This window comes from Trifolium pratense, linkage group LG2 (assembly GCF_020283565.1).
Source record: "Trifolium pratense cultivar HEN17-A07 linkage group LG2, ARS_RC_1.1, whole genome shotgun sequence".
NCBI lineage: Eukaryota > Viridiplantae > Streptophyta > Magnoliopsida > Fabales > Fabaceae > Trifolium > Trifolium pratense.
In genome coordinates this window covers 20,657,417-20,674,474 of record NC_060060.1, presented here as the reverse complement: position 1 = coordinate 20,674,474, position 17,058 = coordinate 20,657,417, and the positions used below count along the sequence as shown (strand labels likewise).

Below are 17,058 nucleotides of genomic sequence, written 5' to 3'. Positions count from 1 at the left end.
AACCAATCGTCTTCTTGGAGGTCGCTTCCTGTATAACATAGTTATGGGGGGAAATTGAACAAAACAAGAAAGGTTAGGGCATAACTTGGAAACAGAAATTAGACTAAGTCTAAAGTCCGTGGAATAGAGGACATTAGTGAGATACAATTGAGATGAAAACTGAACATTGCCACCATATTTAACAACAGAGTTACCATTTGGCAAATTAACATGTATAGGTTTGATTTTATAAAAGGAACTAAACCAATTTAGTGAAGAACATATATGATCATTAGCTCCAGAATCTATGTGCCAAAATCTAGAATTGAATTGAATTGAACAAGAAACAATGCTATGAATATATGACATAGATGTAATGAGGGGATTAAGACCTGTTTCAAGCATAGGTGTGGTGTGAATGTGATTTGAGCTAGGGCCAGTGGTAGGGGAAGCTGAGGAATTCAAATTAGCTTGTTGGAGCAAGGATACAAGTTGATCATACTTCTCTTGAGAATAATTTCACATCTTTTGTACTACAGTTGGTGCTACAATCTAAAGTGTTGGTGATAAAATTGGTTAATAATACTAACTTTTGTACATTAATGGCTCAATTTTAGGAGGAACATTTGCACTGTAATCATTGATTTGTAGACATGCAAATGTGAATATTGCTTCCAAATCATCAACCAGCTGAGGTATCTCTAGTTATAGGCTTAAACTTCCCAGTCCTGAGCTGAAAAGGGCCTTAGAAAGAAATTCAGCTTTGAAAAATCTTTTTTCATTGCTGGTTCTATTGGGAACTTCCATGATCATTGGCGATGGCATTCTAACACCAGCAATATCAGGTGTTTCAATAACAACATTTTGAGATGAAATCTTGTTGACAAGCACAGGTGAATGTTTCAAAGGCATTGAGCAGGCCTGTTTGGACTGACGAACTTGAGTTTATCTAGTGACATAAACATTTATGAGACTGTTTGGAAGAGTTTGTGGAATAATCAGTACATTACATATCCATGTTCATTTCTTCTGCAGGTTCAGAAGCAATATTTGCTGATCTTGGTCATTTTTCAGTAAGAGCAATACAGGTTTGTGAAACCTCGGATTCTTTTCTTTTTGAAGAAGGAACCACTAAGTTTCTTTGCCATGCCTTTTCTGTAATTATTTGAATTTGCTTTAAATTTCTTTATGAATTTGTTTATACAGATTGCATTCACTTGCATGGTATTTCCTTGTCTCCTCCTAGCTTATATGGGCCAAGCTGCTTGTTTGCTTAAGAACCCTACTTCTTATTCAAATATATTCTATGATTCCGTTCCAGGTAATATTTTTTAATGTTATGCTTATTAATGTGCATACTAGTCACTGTCCTTAAAACTTTAATTCAATGTTGTCAAAACCAGACCGAAGATTGAAACAATGAGACTTCTAGATCATGGTTCAATTGGATGGACCCAGTTCTATCCAGTTCTATAGAACTGTGAACCGACTGTGGTTGAACCAACTGCCATACTGGCCAGTTCTCAGTTCAATTAGTTGAACTTGAACCATTCAGCTTAGTTCAGTCCGGTTTTCATAACACTGGTCAAATTATGAGATATCTGTGCTTTGTGTGAAACAGGAAGTGTTTTCTGGCCAGTGTTTGTGATTGCCACACTTGCTGCTATGATTGCAAGCCAAGAAATGATATCTGCTACATTTTCATGCATAAAACAATATATGGCTTTAGGGTGCTTTCCTTGGCTCAAGATAATTCACACGTCAACAAAGTTCACAGGCCAAATTTACATTCCTGTAATAATCTGGTTTCTTATGATCATGTGCATACTTATGGTTTACATCTTCCGAAGCACTACCGATATTGCAAATGCATATGGTAAGGTTCCTCTCATCTCCATATTCCATGTAGTACTATTATTTTCTTTACTCTTTTTTAACAGTATTAGGTTCACTATAAGCTGTTTTCATAAGCTATCCTAGAGAGTTTGTGGATATAAGTTGTTTCTGTTAACTATAAGCTGTTTTTATATAGACTATCTCCCAAAATATTTATGCTAGAAGTCAATTCTAACATGTATAACATGAAATGTTTGACTATATGATGATTTCAAACCAATTTTATATTCTGGATTTGTAAAATATGTTTCATGATGTTCATGACTCCAATTTGACTATGTGTAGTGAAAATTTATGTAAAAACATCAATCAAACAGTAGAATCACAAACTGTAATAACTTGTTTCTTGCTTGATGGACTGAATCACAAACTGTTGATTTACAACAGAAAACTACGAGCACTGACACTTCGGATTAAAAACTTGTTAGGTGTACAATATATATCGATCACTTTCATTTTCTTGAGCACCGACACCTGAGATTAGAATTGTGTTCAGTATCAGTGTTTGTGTTGGTGCTTCAAAGACAGCAAGAAAGAGGCCAAATAATATTGGAAGCTTGCCATTATACTGATACAATTTATGATTTTTAATTAATTGTAGTCCCTGGATTGAAAATCCATACAAAGATGCTGTAGAAAGGAATGCATTTGGAGGACACTATCACTTGCTGCATTTTTGTCAGAGGTGCACAAGTCTCTAATCCCCTCTTCCTTCTGTTTTGTTTACTATGGATAGTTTTATCACTGAATTTGAAAAGTATTTTGAGAAACAAGGTTGCATCAGTTTTACATGATGTATGTCTGATCTGTGTATCTTTTCAGTGCCTATAGCATTTAATTTGCATCACCATTAATTTTTTATATTATATATTTTATGTTTTCCGGACAGTGGGCACTCATGACACTTATAAACCCAACCTTTAGTGTGGAGAACTTGATATACATGGGTCATCCAGGTGATCCATCATCTGCTATCCGTGTGACTAGGAGGATGCGACACATGGATCACAAAAAACGACGTTCAGAACGAAATGTATTGCAGTGCTTCATTTTTGGGCCTATAAAGGCTGGAAAATCTGCATTATTGCATTCTTTCATTGGGAGGTAGTTTAGTTGATACATTGAGGTTCCTGGTAACACAACTTTAATTATTGAGCATTGTCTTATTGTTGTTGAAATTCATAATGCAGGTCACAACTTTAAGATGAAGAAGAATGTCACAAAGATGGATAGTAAATTTGGAGCTTCCTCACTTTTGAACCAAGACAAAGAATTTGTTGCTGTAATAAGAGTTATATTTCTTGGTCATAGCAATGAACATGTCTATCTTTCAATCCATTTTATCTTTTTTGGTCGGATCTGCATCAAAGTCAAAGGCACCCAGATGGTTGAAAGTGGCAAAGTTGATTCATAAGAAGGTAGTCTGCGACGAGACATTTCATTTATTTCACCTTTTCTCGCACCAAAGTCTTGATTTGATGTATTCATTTTGTACATATTGGCATTTATATCTTCATATTCTTGGTTTATCATTTTGTTTGCAGGAGAACAAAAAATATCTTGTGCTGAGAGAAATTTCTGAAGATGGAGTCATAAAGTTGTTGGTCAACAAGAAGTCATTGGCTTCTTGTGACATTGCAGTTTTTTTTCATGACAGGTGACAGCTTGTCTTCAAATGATTTCTTGACATGCCGATGTGTTTTGTAGGTTAGTCGGGACATGGAAGTAGAGGCTCACATGCCAATCAATGTGAAGTTAGGGGATTTTGCGACAATATATTCCGCCGAATTGTAACTGCTGCTGAGCACCCTCATTTTCAGTGGTTCTTGTGTTCTCTCTTTTGGTTTTATAGCTCAATTTGATTTTCCAATGATCTGTCACTTATAACCTTGAGTTGTTATCACATATTGCAGTTGTACTTGGAGTGGTCGTGATGGTTGGGGTTGCAAGGAAGAATGCGTCATGATTCATACTTTGATCAAGATGCAGCCTGCTAAACACGATTGTAGGGAAATTAAGTTGCCAACCTAGTTGGGATTTCTTGATTCTTTTATGATGCCTTTGCATTCTCTCCTTTTATTGGCATTGTCGAAAAAACATAGACAGCACAAGTAGCCAACAGTAGCAGACATAGCTGAAGTAACACTAGTGAGTGATCTTCCTTCTTTTGCCACTTCATCACTTTGAATTCTTATGTAAGCTACTGTTGAAAATGAATGACGAGTCAACTTGCAAATAGCCTAAGTAAGGGATAAGATTCATCAAGATTATCATTTCCAACAATAGCGTGCGCACAGAAGAAATCACATTGAGGAAGTGGCAAAAGAAGGAAGATCACTCGCAAGTGTTACTTAGGATAGAAAATGGTTTGATTGAACTGATTCAACATCACAATATCCACTTGTCTAATCTTTTCATGAATTGGCAAGGCTTTCTTCAAACACATTCTTTACTCTTAGTCATGTTGATGTTTCCCATATTCTCTCAACATACGATGATATATATTCACTACAAATATGTACCAATTTTGAACCTTTTATTATTCATGACAAATATGTATCAACAAGAAGCAAGATACATACAGAAGCTTCATAGCATCAAACTTATTTATTTTCATCTTCAGGCATCATTCTAACTACACACATTCAACACAGCTTTAGGGTAAGTTTTGCCATGTGTCAATCACACAATGCAGCAGAAGAAATCTTAGCTGGACAAAATGACAAAAACTTTGCTTCTTCTGGCCATCATTTTGAATTTCTTTTCCCTCCCTTTCATCTCATTTCTTGCTGGGCCAAAAAACACCGGTCCATCCTATTCGGTCCAGTCCAACAAACCCAAACAAAAGAGAAAAAACAAATCGCTATCTGGCAAAATTTACTTCTTCTCGCATAACCTTTCTCCCTCCACGCGTTGTACACAGCAAAACCTAGCTCCATTTATGCAAATCCCCTGAACAGCACTGCACGTTTCAGAGAGTTCAGACAATGAAAGCAACATCACGTTCCTCTCTCTTTGGTTTCAAATTTCAAATTCTCCTTTAGTTTCATCTTCCACACACTCTGTCACTCTATCTCTCACTATCTATCTATCTATCTATCGAAATTTCCTTCCAATTCCATTTCTAAAAACACCAAAACCTATGGTAGGAGGAAGAAGATGACCGAGATTCAAGAATTTGGAGGAAATAAAGCTACTTATTGAAGAACTGAAGAAGATTTTGGTTATACTCATAAAGGTAACACTGTGATATAAAATATTTTGGTTTTTGTTTGTTCATTTAGATTGACATAAATAGATCTTTTGTGTATGTTTTTAGGTGTTTTTTGAAAAAAATAACCTATGAGTGGCCATGAAGTTGTTCTCGAGTAAGTTTTAAACTTTCTGCAGCTTTATTTATTTATTTATGTTTTTCATTTTTTGTTTGTTTCACTCCTCTGCTTAATGATTGATTGTTCGCTGCTATTGAAATTTGTTTCAATTGATTGTTCTCTATTTTATTGAAACAAGATGATTCATATGTTGACATCTATATCAGTACAATTGAACTGGACTTTGTAAGCATTCACATCCACCACTTAATCTTTGCAAATCTCTTGGTAAATTTATTCTTTATTGTGTTCCTTTATTTTATTTTTTTGTTTAGTGCAACTAAGTTGAACTTTATTAATTGATTTGTTTTTTGTTTGTTTTGGTATATAAGTTTGCATTGTTGGAAAACTTGAGTTCCTAATATTTCTCAAGTTACTCATATTGATAGCAACTGCTTTTAAATTTTGATTTCAAATTAACAACTAATTTAATTTATTCTATCAATTGGTTTTTGGATGAAGTAGGTTTTTGGATTTCTATGTAATAGTTACAACAAGGAAGTTGAGAAAGTCAATATAATTTCCAAGAAGATTAGAGCATGAATTTCATGTCACAAGTAAATGGAGTAATGATTCAATCTCACTTAATTAGGCTAACCTCATATTATTGTGTTACAATATTAATTGATACTGATTCTATTGATTTCAATAGTTACTGGCTTTTTTTAATAAAAATGTTAATATCCGGTTTTGTTTGGCCACAGGTTTTATGCATCAGCCATCAAGTTTACAGAAATCCAAGAAGATTGATGAACTTTCTTGAGTATGTTGCTCATTCTCAATGTTTGAATCTATGATCTTTCTTTACTTTGTTGGATGGTAAATTGATTTTGCTTGATTTTGAATCTATTTTGTTGATTTTGATTGCTGACAACTGTTTGGAAAACCTGCAGTCTTTTCTATATACCTATAATTACATAACATTATTAGTCTTTTATTTATTTTTTAATTGCAATCAGGTTAAAAAAATTCTGATTTTTTTTTTGCAGCCACACAATAATGAAGAGGTTTGGTTTCTTTCCCTTTGCCACATGTGGATAGACATCAGCCATTAATTAGGAATAATGACTGTTAGTTTGATTTAATCTATTAGATATGCCTTATTAGTAGGAAATTTTAGTTAGTGCTTCATTTGCATGAACAAACCTTCCTATTATTTTTTAACCATAAACACATAAGTTGATAATTTCAAAATTAGCCTTTGTTGATATATAACACCTTATTGAAAAGGAACTAATATGCATCAGCTCTATTTTGGAGGTTGTGGTTTAATTTCATGCCTTGAGTGATCATAACATGATTTATTATTGAGAGTACTTTGTCAGTTAAAATGATTTATATATATGGAATGATTTGCACCAGTGTATCTTATAATAAGATTTGAATCATGTCTTTCATAAACTTGATTACGGTTCCTTTTACAGGTTCTACTAACCGAAATTAATTCAAGGTTTTTCATTTTACTTGAGAAGAGACTTTTGGTTTGGAAAAAGGTTTTGCTACACCGCTGCTACAAATATCAGCTACAACTGCAGAAGTGAGATATGATGGAGTTTGAATGGTCACATTTAGTTCAATTGAACTTTTTTTTGGCTTTGTGAGTTTATGTTAACCTCAAACAGTCACAAAGATGAGCATTTGAATTCACATGGTTCAAGAAAACTCATTGATTGAAATGCTATATTGTTTTTTATATGTTGAATTAGAATTTTTTATAATATGATTTTCTTGCTTTTTATAATATATTTGTTCTGTTATGCTCCAATAGGAACAAACTACAAGATGAATTACTTTTGTCACATGTTGTCTCGGAGGGCTACTGTCATGACTTTTACAATGGAGATTAACATTTGAATGGTTTCTGTCATGGAATTTTAATATTGCCATCATAAATAGTTGAAGGGGAGATTAATTGAAGAGGATGAAGGGCGCATAACTCAAACTATGAGTGCATAATGTAATTGGTCCTATCAAGTTTCAATGAAGAATTGGAAGTAGAAGGTTATGATTAAATGGTGACGATCATTGTGAGGTCATTTACTTTCTTTCTTTTATTATTGTCATTGATATTCACTTTATTTTCTCCTGGTTGTTTTTCGACAGAGGATATCCTTCCTCCACATGGGGTAATAATAGCTTTGGAGATGCATGCATAAGCAAAACAATTTAAGAAGTACAAGCTCTAAAGGTTAGTAATCACTTTGGTTCCACATGGGATAATATTTTGCCTCTTATTGATTTGCTTTTATTAATTTAGCATGCTGAAGTAGTAGGGATGAAATAAAGTGAGAAATAGTCAAAGAGATATAATGTTTAACCTTTGGAATTGGTTAATCTTAAGGCCTATAACTTTCACACAAGGCCAAACTTTTGGCTTACATGTAGGTTTCTTTTTGTTACATGAAACTGGTTTGAATTTGATTTACATAAAACTCGAAATTCCGGTTCCTCTTTGCAGAGGAATTTAAGGTGATTTATTATTAATCACTGTTAATTGCTAACTATATTGGTCTTTACTATTGAAGTGTCATCCTTAACTAATTATGATATGGATCAATATGTCATGTCTTTACTGTCAGATTTTTTATCAAGTTTTGAAGGATATACTAGACTAATTATGTATCCCTTCACAAATTGCCCTGTTTAGAATCTTTCATGACTAATTATGTATGCTCTTCATCAGAGTGTGCACAACACCTTTATGAAAATGCACACTGGATTAGAATGGAAACTTGAAAATGGATACACAATGACTTATTGGTTCAAATCTACTAGAGTCCTCCAAATAAAATGTAGTATAAACATGGTGTAGGTTGATTGACCAAAGTTGTTCATTCCAATACCTGTTTTTCTGCTCTTTTTTCCCACATGGGAAGCTAATTGCTTCTGTAGGTTAACTGATTCTAATCTCATTGTCTTCTGTTATAATTTTGTCATCAACTATTGACATGGGTGTGGAATGGTTGCAGGAAAGAGGTAAGATGAAGGGAGGTTAGAAAGGGAGATAACACCAACACAAATTGTTACAGAACAATGAGATCATTTTGAGGACTATATATAGTTTTATAGTGTGTATTATTTGTTTGTTGTATAACATAGGGATTATTAAATTAATGAATCTATTTCAATTAGAAATGTAAGTTAAGAACTATTGTTTGAATTGTAGTGTAAACTCTAAATTGTCTAGAATATGAAGAATAAATCACTTTCTTTTCTGATTTTTGTCCCTAATTTTTTAATGATTCGTTGCTAAGGTATTGGTTATTACACATATACAGTAGTTGTAGTATCTGAATATCTTGATATTGGCTGTATGTTGAAAATACATCCTCTTCTTGGTAGTTTTTATTTCCTTATTGGATTTCTCATTTACTATAACGATATCAATCAAATTGGTTGATGGTTCCAAATTGGTTTTGTCATTTTCCCTGCTGATTTATTTTCTTATTATCATGTCTGATCTGATGATTAACCATTTGTGAACATTTTTAAGATTTAATTTCTTCGTACACGACATCAAAATGGTACCATGATGTAATCTGCTAAGGGAAGTTATAATCTTTTGCATTAGAGGAGCTAGAGAAGAAGATAAAGAAGTTATTATAACTATATGACAAAGAGCATAATAATTGCTTATGACCAAGTTAATTATGTGGTGGCTTATGTGATATTTCAAATAGGATATATCTTCTCTTTAAATTCATATGTCATATTCTATAGTTAATAGTTAAATTTTTTTGTCACTTTTTATTGTTCAATTCTTATAACACGGGAAATTATAGTATAGACTATTGTTGAACTTTTGTCACTCTTTATTGTTTAACTCTTATAACACGGGAGACTATAGTATAGACTATTGATATTATATATAAATAAATCATATAATCAAGTAATTTGTTCTTCTATTCCGTGTCATTTTTATTGTATAGTTAATAGTTAAAAATTTTGTCACTCTTTATTGTTCAATTCTTATAACAGAGGAGGCTATAATATAGTTTGTTCAATTTTTGTCACTATTTAATATTTATTGTTCAATTTTTCTAACACAGTAGACTATAATATATACTATTGATATTATATATAAATAAATCCTATAATTAAGTAATTTATTTCTCGATTCTGTGCCATTTTATATAGTTAATAGTTAAATTTTTTATCATTCTTTATTGTTCAGTTCTTATAACACGGGAGGCTATAGTATATACTATTGATATTATATATAAATAAATAATATAAGTATAATTATGTTTGATGTGTTGTAGTTTATTATGTTTTTCAGTTCGAAATCTATCTACATTTATTATCTGAATGATACTCTTAAGTTATTGTTTGTTTGTTGGTTTAGGTTTTAACTATAACAACAATTATATTATTATACGTCTTTATTATATGGTTGTGTTATGTTAGCAACCAATTGTCTAAGTATTATATTTAATGAGATAATACAATCGCCATCGCACGTGCGTTGCACGGGTTCCTAACTAGTTGTGCTACATTTGAACTACTCATTAAATAAATAAAAAGCTCCAATTTCCTTTTTTTTTTATTTGTGCAAACCCCAATTTCCTATTTTATTCAAAATACTCATTAACCAATTTGGACATTTCAATGCCAATTTATACAAGCATGCATCACTCGGTTGTATTATGACTCTCGATCAGATTAAACTGATGGTGGAAAAAAAAAGAAAATGGACAAATATTTGACACTGATAAAATAGACGATAGACTACTTTTTTATTGGTAAATTTAGCTATCATGATTATGTTTAGTAAATTTAATATAATTTAGTTTTTGGAAAAAAAAAATATTAGTACCACCAATAATTTATGTGTTTTATTTTTTATTTTAAAGTACCAATAATTTATGTTTGGGTCAGCTCCTACATGCGTATACTCTTAGAAACTTTTTACGTAAAATTATATATTTTAAAGATATTAAATACTAGTGCGGAGTATTTAGGGTTACCACTTTTTCTCTTCTTTTTGTCGTCACAACTTTTTCTCTTCTTTTTGATTTACTAGAGAGAGGTGATTTAGGGTCAATTTAGGCCTAAAATCACCCCTCCAAATCGTTTTTCTTTCTATTTTAATCAAAATAAATGTGATTTTCATATATATTTAGTATTTCCTTTGTTTGTTTTTGTGATTTCATCATCTTTGTTTGGATTTTCCCGTCTTAGTGCGGAATATTGTTATCCCATCTTAGTGCGAAGTAGTGTTGTCTCGTCTTGATATGGTGTTCATTTGTTTCATATTGAATGATTAAGGTTGATTCGGTGCACATTATTTATGCATGTATAAAAAAACTTTATTAAACTTATTTTTCTAACCAAAAAAGTAATACTATAATAATAAAATTAGTAATTTGAAATACTAGTACTACTATAATATAATTTAGGTTAGTTCAAGTTGCCGTGTCAGCGTGTCTGTGTATCAATGGCGGGAGTGAACGCTTCATCATCTAAGTCCATCCAACGACGTCGTCCTCACATAGTTCGTACTGTTGTCGCCGGAGACAGTCGAACCGGTAAATCCAGCCTCATTCATGCCGCGGCAGGCTATACAGTTGGAACAAAGGTCTTCGAGAATCCTGTATTGCCACCGTATTTTGATGCTACCCCAATCACACTCATCGACACTTCTTCCCGGTAACATTCCTCCGTTCTTATCTATGCTAACATTGAGTTGTAATTTATTCGAATTCGTTTTTAAGTGTTACTTCCTTCCTTTGTAATTTATGATTCTTATTTCTCTGTGTTTTTATCTATTATTGTTTACCCTAATCTATCTGAATATTCTATTCACATTGTGCTTGTTTGTTGCAGTATTGAGGACACTGGTAAAGTTGATAAACAACTAAAGCAGGCTGACTCAGTTGTCCTCACTTATGCATGTGATCGCCCTTGCACATTTCAAAATCTAACCACGGTTTGGCTCCCTCGTCTTCGCCGATTACAGGTTCAAATCTCTCCTTTTTGTCTAATGGAAGGAACCACTGTTGTATGTATGCTTGACATAGATATTGTAACGGGTAAATAGATTCTAGGGACGAACCGGTAGAATCAAGTCTCAAAGTAGGAATTCCAATGGTTTGAATAGAATTCGGTACAAATTAGAAAGATTATGCAAGCATAATATTAAATGAAAGATTTTGAGGGAAGAAGATAATTTGTTGAATATTGATTTATTTTCAAAATGACACACAATGCCTTTAAACACGGTTATAAAGGATAAAAATGTAAAATGACATAAAATAAACTATTAAGCTATACTGAATTCCTGTCACAGATAGATATTTTAACTTCATTAACAGGTCAAAGTTCCAGTTATAGTGGTTGGGTGTAAGCTTGATCTGCAAGATGAAAATCAGCAAGTGAGCCTAGGACAGATGATATCACAACTAATGCAGCAGTTCTGTGAGATTGAAGCATGCATTCAGTGTTCAGCATATAGTAGTATCCAGGTATCTTTTATTTATACATACATACTATTGCAATCAAATTCCTCTGTTTTTTGAAATCTTATTTTAAAGCTCATTGCTACAATTATATTTGGATCTTGTTTCATACAATTGTAATTAAATTTCCTTGTTGAAGGTCTCTGATGTTTTCTTCTTAGCACAAAAGGCTACTCTTTATCCCACCGCTCCTTTATTTGACAAAGAGACACAAACTCTAAAACTTCAATGTGCGCGGGCTTTGAAGCGGATTTTTATCCTTTGTGACCGAGACAGAGATGGTGCTCTTAGCGATGCTGAACTGAATGATTTACAGGTTTTTAATTTTTCTTCTCATATTAAATGTCAAAATGTTGGCTTGTTTATTACCCAATTATAATAGTCTGACACCTTGTAGCTTGGATATAAGCTTGTTCACATCATGTTATTGTAGGTTAACTTGTGTATAAGATTTGTGAAAATTCTAACAAAACTTTTTACAGGTTAAATGCTTCAATGCTCCTTTGGAACCACAAGATATTTTGGATGTAAAGATGCTCGTGCAAAACAAATCATCTGAAGGTGTTAATGAACGAGGACTTACTTTGACAGGATTTCTATTACTTCACGCCCTTTTCATAGAAGAAGGGCCTATTCAGACAACATGGACAACGCTCAGGAGGTTTGGATATAATGATGATATGAAGCTTGATGATGATTTCATTCCACGTCTGAAACGTGCACCTGATCAGGTGTTTCTTTTGAGATGAATTGTGGCCTCATATATTATGTTCTATATATACCTGTTTGTATTCAATTTGTTGACAATAGGGAACTTATTTTATTCTATTCTCATTGAATTTAATGTCTACAGAGTGTTGAATTGACAAATCAAGCTCTTGATTTCTTGGTGAAAATCTTTGATGAATTTGATGGCGATTCGGTATGTTATTTGTGCAAATGACCCTGAATAATTTCACTTTTTCATAATCATATTTGGGCATTTTCTCAACTGTCGTTATCATTATACAATTTTTAAATTAACCATATATTTTCCTTCCTCCAGGATAAGGTGCTACAACCACGTGAACTTGAAGACTTGTTTTCTACTGCAATGGAAAGGTATATTACTTGTAATCTTTCTTATGTTGTGTAATTATTTAAAATGTACATACATGCTTTAAGGATGCGGTTGTGACATTGTTTTTACGAAAGTCCAGCTCTAACATTTTTTATATGTATGCCTTTCCCGAATCTGAATGTCAATTAGGACTCTTGGCAATATTATTTATAATATTTTATGATTTTTAATTGTAGTCACTGGATTGAAAACCCGTACAAGGATGCTGTAGAAAAGAATGCACATGGAGGACTATCACTTGATGCATTTTTGTCAGAGGTGCACAAGTCTTTTATTTGTATCTCTAGTCCGTTTTCCTTATACTTTGTTCAACAATGTTTGTAGAAAAGTGGTAGGCTTCTATGGATAGTTTTATCACTCAATTTGAAAAGCATTTTGAGAATCAAGGATGCTTCAGTTTTACATGATGTATGTCTGGTCCGTGTATCTTTTCTGTGCATATAGCATTTAATTTGCATCACCATTGATTTTCATATTATATGGTTTCCGGACAGTGGGCACTCATGACACTTCTAAACCCAACCTTCAGTGTGGAGAACTTAAAATACATGGGTTATCCTGGTGATCCATCATCTGCTATCCGTGTGACTAGGAGGCGACACGTGGATCGCAAAAAACAACATTCAGAACGAAATGTATTGCAGTGCTTTATTTTTGGGCCTATGAAGGCTGGAAAATCTGCTTTATTGAATTCTTTTATTGGAAGGTATTTTAGTTGTTACCTTGAGGTTCCTGGTAGGTAACACAACTTTTATTATTGAGCATCATCTTATTGTTGTTGAAATTCATAATGCAGGCCATATTCTGAAGTGTACAATCCAACCAGCGAGGATCGTTATGCAGTAAATGTTGTTGATATCTCTAGGGTAATTGATACTTGATTGACGTTAGACAATAGCTTCTTACTGTGACAGAGAAAGACATTTCATTACTTTCACCTTTTCTTGCACCAATGTCTTCATTTGACGTATTCATTTTCTACATATTGGCATTTATATCTTCCAATTCATGGAATATCTCTTTGTTTGCAGGAAAACAAAAAATATCTTGTGCTGAGAGAGATTTCTGAAGATGGAGTCACAAAGCTGCTGGCCAACAGGGAGTCTTTAGCTTCATGTGACATTGCAGTTTTTGTTCATGACAGGTGAGGTGACCCCTTATATTAAAGTTGATTATTCCAGCACATATGATAGAAATTATGGATTACCTTTTTATCTGTTATTATAAGGACAGGTTTCAATTTCACTATTAAATTCTTACTTGGTGCATTTGGTGTATATAAACTAAAAAATTATAACTAGTTTACGTGTTTTTTTAGCTGATAAGCAACTTTTCAACATCTGAAATCAAAAGTTTTAGAAACTCCATTGTGCATTTGAGTGAACTTCCTAAAACAACTCATAGGATAGAAACCACAAATTAGGTGTTGACTAATTATTATTTTACTTAATGTTATAAAAAGAAGTAATTGTATTATTTCTTACATTGCCCTTCATGGGAACATGTTCCATGAGAACAAAAAGGTTTTTTCAAAATAAAAACTATATTAATTAGGGATGACATTTTTTGTTTGGGGTGAACGTAATTAAATTTACCTATATTTTAGAGCACTAAACGCTTTTATTTGTTTATAATTGAAACCAGAACTCGGGAGGAGTACAAACATAAGCTTCAAACAACTTTAAAATAATATTTATAAGCTATTATTTGTTTTCATGGTATTCAATATGTTCAAATTTACGACTCATTTATGGGCTTCTAAGTTAACTATAATTTCATGTTCATGTGGTCTGGTTTGTGGGCTACTTCTACCAAGTACCTGGAAAAATGTTGGTTGTATAGAGCTCAGCTGACTAAATATTCATTTTAGGTCTGATGAGTCTTCAAGGAGGGCATCATCTGAACTCTTGTTAAAAATCGCTGCTCATGGAGAAAACACTGGCTTTCAGGTGCCCTGTCTCATAGTTGCAGCCAAAGATGATCAGGATTCATTTACAATGGCTATACAAGAGGCAAATATGGTATTTTTCATTATTGTATTCATTTGCATGGTCATATACATAATTGAACATGCATATTGCTGTACATAAAATTGTTGGATGGGTTAGATAAATAGATATTTAATGTGGTGAATATGTTTTCTTGATGCTGAATATGTTTTGTAGGTTAGTCAGGACACGGGAGTAGAGGCTCCTATGCCAATAAGTGTGAAGTTGGGGGATTCCAACAATATATTTCACCGAATTGTACCTGCTACCGAGAACCCTCATTTAAACATTCCAAAAACGGATGATGGAAAACCCCGCAAGCAGTACCAGGGACTCATAGATCGATCTCTTGTGGTTGTTTCGGGTATAACGTTTTTTGGGTTTACTTGTTAGTTGTTCATTAAGCTCCTTTTGACTTTGTATATTAAAGTTGTTTTGTTTCACCTTGTTGTTTTGTTTCACTTTCTTTTGATTTCTTCTCTGGTAGACGGTTCTTTGGAGTTCTGAGAAATATTAATTTAAATCACAAGAAATTATAAGTGTGACTTTTATTTTATTTTATTTTGTTTAATGATTTTATTATCACGTCATATTGCAGTTGGAGTTGCAGCAGTCATGGCGGTTGGGGTCGTGTTGTATGGAAGAATGCGTCCGGTTAAAAACAAAGGTTTTGACAATAGGCCATGATCATTCCTTACCTTTATTAAGCTACATTGCCTGTAATGTTTTACGCCATCTATTGTAGAGTTTGCAATCCTTTTTAGGATTATATATCAAACCTTTATTTCTATTTTTGTCAAGGTTAAATTAGGCCAACACAAATTTTAATCAATGTAGTGGTTGTACATATAGGATTGGTGAGTATGGGATGCCAGTTGAATATATTTTATTCCTTTGTGATGCCTTTGCATTCTCTTTTTATTTTATCCAAAAATAACATTTGATTTAGTGTTCAAACATAAAATGACTCGATTGTAGGAAAAGGGAAGGGTGCCACTAAATAAAGTGTAAGTGATAACCTCCTACTACGTATACATGTTGAAAGACTGTGTTATAGGGCTGGTGTGCGTGTTTGGAGTATCAATGCGGGGTAAATTTCACTCGGATTTTAGAATTTGAAGTATATTTTTAGTTGTTCGAATTCTAGAATCTAAACTGGGAGAATACATAGATTCATCGGCGGGAGAATATGTAGATTTTTAGTTGCCTCGCCCGAGTCTATAAATATTGTCCTTCATTCTTATATCCTTTCTTCTCTCAACAATCCTCCAGTCGGTTTTTTCCATTTTAAATGGTCTTGGGTAAACGACTGCGTAGTAGTCCGTTGTTGATCAATCATAAGATTCTCATCGTTGTCCTTTGTGATGAAGTGAGAATATTATGTTGGTCAACGAGGAATGTTAAATCATGATGATTAAAAATGTTATGCTTGATCAAACAAAAGTTCTTTAGTTGCTTTAAAACCACAACACAAATGAGACTTTTCCTGTGGTCAGGGGGTGATTTCAACACAATTTAAATTACATTTATAATATAACTTGAATTTTTTTCATGAAGGAAAAATTGGAAACTGGCTAGAAATGTAGTTGTCCTTGATAGGGTGTGAACAACTTCATTGACTTATCTTCAAATAAATTTAACATAAGAGTTTCTAAAATATGTAGTATCAGTACGTCTACAATCTTAATAATCGCACCTAAATTAGAGACGTCGTAACCTTTACTTATGAACCTTAGCCACCATGTGCTCATTTTAAAGCAAAAAGGAGACCCGAAGCTTCTCCTATATATCAATTGTAGAGAAAGAAGCATCAATATTTCACTTATATCTATTTATATGAGGCTTTACCCACTGTGCCGAAGTTTGATCATTTACAATAGCAGCTCATTCATGGTGCATCCTTTGACATTGTTTACAAAAAATATTACAAAATAGTTTGCTATAATTTTAACTGAATGGAAAGTGTACTTCTCACCTGAATGTGAACTCTTACAGGTAACATGTAAAAGATTTTGAATCCACAAATGGTTATGCAAGCTACTCGACCTGAATCATCGTGTAATTGCCATCAGAAGAAGGCCGTGATTCAATCATGGAGTTTGATCATCTACGCTGCTCGACATAATAAGTCTTTGACTAACATCAATTGGAATTCAAGCTAATTGTGCAGACATAAAAAGAAGAACAACGAGTTTTTCAATTTGGCATTTGAGTTCTAAACATTCTTTTTAGAATGATGTGCTTCC

General features: G+C 33.0%; 1 protein-coding gene and 1 long non-coding RNA gene across 21 annotated transcripts; both read left to right on the top strand.

The window, feature by feature from the left end:
• The first annotated feature begins 4,761 nt into the window (after positions 1-4,761).
• Positions 4,762-8,464, top strand: LOC123906734. Of its 20 annotated transcripts, none has more exons than XR_006808999.1 (9): positions 4,762-5,113; positions 5,195-5,243; positions 5,712-5,803; positions 5,951-6,009; positions 6,236-6,253; positions 6,671-6,817; positions 7,015-7,261; positions 7,350-7,434; positions 8,216-8,464. It is a non-coding gene; the product is annotated as an uncharacterized LOC123906734 (long non-coding RNA). The 20 variants fall into 20 exon arrangements; XR_006808996.1 differs by having other exon boundaries at positions 5,712-5,812; positions 6,671-6,783; XR_006808992.1 differs by having other exon boundaries at positions 5,712-5,812; positions 7,015-7,247.
• A 2,158-nt stretch (positions 8,465-10,622) lies between these two features.
• On the top strand, positions 10,623-15,715 carry LOC123906722 (mitochondrial Rho GTPase 1-like). Its single transcript, XM_045956691.1, has 14 exons — positions 10,623-10,895; positions 11,073-11,205; positions 11,561-11,710; positions 11,844-12,020; positions 12,187-12,435; positions 12,558-12,626; positions 12,750-12,805; positions 13,001-13,082; positions 13,319-13,530; positions 13,621-13,690; positions 13,856-13,968; positions 14,695-14,845; positions 14,990-15,176; positions 15,411-15,715. The coding sequence occupies exons 1-14, from the start codon at positions 10,684-10,686 to the stop codon at positions 15,497-15,499; spliced, it is 1,950 nt and encodes a 649-aa protein (XP_045812647.1). The 5' UTR covers positions 10,623-10,683; the 3' UTR covers positions 15,500-15,715.
• The last annotated feature ends 1,343 nt before the right edge of the window (positions 15,716-17,058 follow it).

What these genes read in the sequence shown, in the direction of transcription:
- LOC123906722 (XM_045956691.1), top strand. Translation starts at nt 10,684, where the DNA reads ATGGCGGGAGTGAACGCTTCATCATCTAAGTCCATCCAACGACGTCGT. An exon ending in CTGAACTGAATGATTTACAG is followed by an intron (nt 12,021 to 12,186) that starts GTTTTTAATTTT and finishes AACTTTTTACAG; the next exon opens with GTTAAATGCTTCAATGCTCC. An exon ending in TTGAATTCTTTTATTGGAAG is followed by an intron (nt 13,531 to 13,620) that starts GTATTTTAGTTG and finishes TTCATAATGCAG; the next exon opens with GCCATATTCTGAAGTGTACA.